We start from the raw sequence: 5,581 nt of genomic DNA on the forward strand, positions 1-5,581 counted from the left end.
TGGTACAAAATGGAGTGAATAAAATATCTTAATAAACACATAAGAATTTAAATATTTTGTACATATATTCTTTAAAGAGTCTTCTACTGAGATATATTGAGAATTTTATGCTTGCATGCATCTTTTGATCGTAAGGAGAGTGAATGTAAGCATGGCAACAATTGTTGCCACTAGTTTAACACACAGACAGAGCTATGCTAGCTGTCAAAGGTTTGACTGTTTATTTATCTTATAGGGTTTTTTACCATTCAGCTTAAAACCATCAGATCTTTTAGAACTGAAAGAACCCCAAAATGATGTGTGTTACATCAGGGGGTCCCAAACTTTTCCATGCTATAGCCCCCCCAAACAGCACAAGCGTTTGGCTGGGGACCCCCTATGCAAACCAGCTGTTGACAATAAGAACAGAACAAAAGTAATCAAACTGCTCTTCTAAATAGCATTTCAATATATTTTTATAAATTATATTTTCAAAAAATTATTGAAAAACTGATTCAATTTCATGATAATATTTTAAAATATTCATTAGATTTAAATCTTAGGTTTTTGCCTTTTTTCCCCTTATCATCCCCTCCAGCTTTCTGAGGACCCTATAATGCTCCGTGGCGAAACACTGTGCTACATCACAGTCATTCCTACTGTTAAACTTGTACCCATGCCTTGTTGTAACATGTTACGCATGTTAATGTTATTTATATTTTTCATGTATGTAATAGGTTAGAATGAAGGATTTGTGTCAGTTTAGACCAGTGGTTCCCAAAGTTGGGGTCGGGACCCACAATGGGGTCCCAAAACATCAAGGTGGGGTCCTGAAAAGGTTTTCTGAATTAATTATGTTAGAAAATAACAATTTTTTTGCCTTTGTTCTTACAAAAGATTAAGGTTAGTGTACTTAAAATGGACAAAAATAGCTGTTATGGAACCAAACCACGCAGTGCACCTTCCTTTATTCACGTGTTTCTGCCTTAGTGAATATTTCCACAACAATGAATATTGTTAATATGCTCCTATTTTTATGACATGAAAACAATGTTTATGATCCAACAACAGTTGGGGGCTCAGGTCTCTGCTGCTGGTATTTTGAGGGTCAAAGGCTGAAGAGTTTGGGAACCCCTGGTTTAGACTGCGCTGTTTCCCACCGGCAACAATTGTTGCTGAGTACAAAACCTACATTTTCACAAACACAATCAACATAAAATGGAAAAAATTCATAAATATTATGTCTTAGGGAGGTCTAAGGAATGAATTGCATGCATTTATTTTGCAGGGAAACATTTGGGATTAACAAAAACCACAGAGATCGTATTGAATCTGGACAATGGAAAAATGGTATAAGGAGCCATCGATATAAAAATGGTATTTTGTAAATGTGCAAAGATTTTATGTCGTTTCAGTCCTGTTTTTACACAAAAAGAGCCCTAAAAGGGTATTTCTGAAAAGAGTGAAATAACATGCAAAGTTTTGAAAACGATGCCATTAGGCCCAGCTTTACTCCAACCTACAACCCAGCATGTATGCTTTTTGCTCCTTTGGTTTTTGCTGTTTTTCTTGTGGCAGCGTTACAGTGCCACACACTGGCCTGGCATAGTTACTACAAAGGTTTGGGTTATTTTCAGATGGATGGAGTCGTGTTTATGGGAACATTTTTAGAAATGAGAACTGTGTTTTAGTGCAGACAGACAAGAGTTTAGACAAGTTTGAGACATACCTGTCAATTTTGCAGCTATTTTTAGAGAAAATTCTTTAAAAATGTTCAAAATTCCTGTGGCACTAAAGCAATGAAAATAAGAACGCCCAAGAACATTCAGAAACATAAAAAAAAAAAACACTTTTGCAGATGATGTTTGCAGTTTGTCAGCCACGGCCAATAAGAGAGTAAACTAAGGGAGTTACTTTAAGAGCAAGAGTTAACATTTAACAATATGTTATGCACATTTTCTAACTGAATCTCAAAATTAAAAACAGGTTCTGAAAATATACTTCAAACCTATTCAAATATATGTATCTTTTTTATCTCCTGAATTGGCACTTTTATTTCATATATTTTAATATTTTATAAGGGATATCTGAAATGTAACTAAATATAAGTCATGTTTAAGTAGCAGTTTTAAACCTTTCATTTTATGTGTTAAAAAAACAGCTGAAACGTCTAAGAATTATGTTGTTTTTGTAGAAATATTCAGGTATTTAGAGAACTGGTTGCATAAAATGAAGCTCAATGATTGTGTTGATACAACAATCAGTGTTGATCACACAAAGGAGTGTTTCTAAAGATAATGTCATGATTTAAAGGATGATATAAAACATTCAGTGTTTTCAGAGGCATGAGACGTCGACGGCAGACAAACATTTTCTCCGACTTCAGTCATTAGATATGATTTCACCCAAAACACACGGAGGAGTGCGGCTTGATTCGGCCGAATTCATCCTGCTTGCATCCCTGATTGCATTATTGTCATTCAAATAGTCCCATTTGCATTTGTCTCACCTATTCAGTCATCGTCACCACCTTTTACACTGCCGATGGGTTTCCATCAGGCTTAGACTCCGCCCCCGCTCCGGTCCACGGTCACCGGGCCTCTCATGTCCAGAGTCTCCTCGGCTGTTTTCATGAGGATGGCCAGGCGGCTGTCGGACACTTGTCCCTTCTTCACGGCGCTCATCAGCTGCAGAGGGAACGGCAGAGAACACGGTACAGAGAGAGCACGACAAGCGGAAAGGTTAAGCTGTCAGACTGAGACGAGCTGTTCCCTCAGGTGGAAATAATTATCTGAAGGAAGACGTTGAGACAGAAAGGAGGAGGTTGCAGAGCTTTGCTGAATCGATCTCTAGTTTTTAGGTTTCAAATTGTTGTTTTCAGGTCAAATCAAGCCTTTTAGATGTATTAGATGTTTATGTAGATTTAGAAAGAAGACTTTCAGTTTGTAATCAGATGAAACAGTCATGTTTCTATGACTATAAATACTAAACACAAACTCAGTTTCCTTTTTAAACATTTCAAAATCACAGTTAAATTACAGACTTTATGTTTCTGTGCAAAAGTGTTGAACCATCCTTCATTTCTTTGGACTTTCCTTCAAAGTTTCATAACTTTACTGTAAAATGTAACATGATCAATAGTTGTCATAGTTTTTGCTCATTTTACATTTTCTTCCTTTAGACTTAAGGGATCGACACACGTGGAGCAGAGATGTGCGCAAGTCTTTTTTTGCAAGTCCAAGTCAAGTCCAAATCTTTCACCAAAAATCCAAGTCAAGTCTCAAGTCTCTTGACCTCAAGTCCAAGTCTCATTGCATGTATCGCTTAACTGGCAGATTGATCAAATATATTCTAACTATACTAGATTATATTCTATGATACTATATTTTAATCAAATATTAAAACATATTATTTAACATAGTTTCAATAATACTGATAAAAAATAATACTGTTTTAAAAATACAGATAAGGTTAAGGTTGAAATAACAATCAAGCATTTAAAATATTGTTATGTGTATTTTGCACTTGTAGTCTTACTGTAATTACTGTATATCTTGCCATTGTAAAAGAACAAATCCAACAAGTCTGCTGCTGATTTTATAATAAAATACAAGAAAAAATATTTTTAAATGGATAAAAGCAGGTCAGTGAAGATGATGGACCAGAATCCTTAAAGTAAAACGGCTGCACAAGTCATCACAAAAACAAATTTTGGATTTAGACTCCACACACATTTAATTTTGCCAGTCTCTTGTCATGGCGTTGAATAAAGTCTCTGTAAGCAAAGCTTATAATGAATGGCAGCAGAGCTACTGCAACACACCTGCCATGCTGAAGCTCTGTTTGTCATGTAGGGTACGCCTCATTAACATTGGACAGCGCTGGCCCCTCCCATTCTCAGGTGAGAGGGAGCGGGGTGTTTAGAAGAATTATGACTTTAATCAAGAGTGTATATTTTCCAATTTGAGAGCAGGTGTAAATTTCTTTGCTCTTAAAACTTTAAGTATTTGTTCTCAAAGGAGCGGAGCATGGATGTGTATTGAGGGAGTGAGAATCGTGAGCCGGGCAGTGAAAAGACTTGCATTGTTCGCAAGTCTCAAACCACAAGTCCAAGTCAGGTCTCAGGTCTTTAGGGTCCAAGTCAAGTCTAAGTCTCAAATAGTAGGGCCTTAAGTGCAACTCAAGTCCAAGTCCAAGCCATGAGTCCCCATCTCTGACATGGAGCGACAAACAGTAGTGATAGGAGGAAGTCTTCACAGCTGGGGTGAAACCTGAAAGCAACGGCAGCATTGCAAATCGTGCTTTTGGGTCGTTTGTATCCAAGAAATTTGATTGGTTCTTCTTGTAGATTTTATTAGTGAATGGCACATATTCTCTGCTCATTGCTCAGTGAATGAAAGCCTCATTGATTGTAGCACCAGGAACAAAAGCTCAACATTTTTCTTGTGTTGCATTGAAAGTCTGTAAATGCACGTCTACAAGTACGAACTCTAAATTCCACATGAATGAATTTTGCTGGTTGCTTTGCTGGAGGAGGCCAAGCAATTGTCGCCTCAATGCACAAGTTCCACAGGAAATGAATGGAGAGGGAGCGACATCGCCTCTTGTGTGTCGATCACATTAAGCTGCTTTTGCACTCATTTTGTGTCCTTGTATCTAATGTGTTTGGTAGCAAAATCTAATACAACCTGGTACCTATAGGGTACAATGTGTGACATGTACTTACAGGGTATGATGTGCACCTATTGTAATACTTACAGGACACAACATGTACACTGTACTTACAGGGTACAGTATATAACTGGTACAGGCCCAGTTTCTACGAAGTTGGGTCGTTGTGTAAAACATAAATATAGAATATGATGATTTGCAAATTCTTTAACCTATTTTCAAGTGAATACACTACAAAGACAAGATACTCAATGTTCAAATGCATAAACTTTGTTTTTTTGCAAATAAATACATTAAATGCATTTCAAATTTGATGCCTGCAACACGTTCCAAAAAATTTGCCCGTCTCAGCTTTTTTGTAACATGTTGCAGGCATCAAATTCAGAATGAGTGAAAATTTGCAAAAAGCCAATAACATTTATCTGAACATATCTTCTCTTTGTAGTGTATTCAATTTAATCTCTGTTTTCATTTACGTTTTACACAACATCCCAACTACATTGAAATTGGGGTAGTACTACTTACAGTGTGTATATGTGCATGATACATTCAGGACTAGGTTGAATTGTGCAGCAATTAGTTACATGGAACTTACAGGGAATGCACAAGGTAAAATATCTGTTAAGTACCAGGTAATGTACACACTCTGTAGGTACTGGGTATGTACCCAGTAAGTACAGTGTAACAAGTCACGTCTTGGTAGGGCTGCCACGATTAGTCGATGACTAATAGTGACTAATATAATAATATTAGTTGTTTTTTTGTTTTTGTTCTTTACTTTGTTTTTCTCTCCAAACTGCTTTGACACCTTCCACTGCCACATCTGTCTTTCTGTCCTTGACACACATGCACAGTAGTGGTAACTGGGGTAGGCCGTGGACGTCACAAGACATTATACAGACAGGCTCTGGTATCATGGCTACCTGACAAC

At 37.0% G+C, this 5,581-nt stretch overlaps 1 protein-coding gene across 3 annotated transcripts in view; it reads right to left on the reverse strand.

Moving 5' to 3' along the window:
- Positions 1 to 882: 882 nt before the first annotated feature.
- Positions 883 to 5,581, reverse strand: part of gpd2 (glycerol-3-phosphate dehydrogenase 2 (mitochondrial)) — a 35,417-nt gene continuing 30,718 nt past the window's right edge. For all 3 annotated transcript variants that reach the window (XM_014032919.1, XM_014032921.1, XM_014032920.1), the window contains one exon: positions 883 to 2,666. In XM_014032919.1, coding sequence (XP_013888373.1) covers positions 2,541 to 2,666 — 126 coding nt within the window. In that variant the 3' untranslated portion in view covers positions 883 to 2,540. The remainder of the gene's footprint in view (positions 2,667 to 5,581) is intronic.

This window comes from Austrofundulus limnaeus, unplaced genomic scaffold (assembly GCF_001266775.1).
Source record: "Austrofundulus limnaeus strain Quisiro unplaced genomic scaffold, Austrofundulus_limnaeus-1.0 Scaffold1575, whole genome shotgun sequence".
Taxonomy (NCBI): Eukaryota; Metazoa; Chordata; class Actinopteri; order Cyprinodontiformes; family Rivulidae; genus Austrofundulus; species Austrofundulus limnaeus.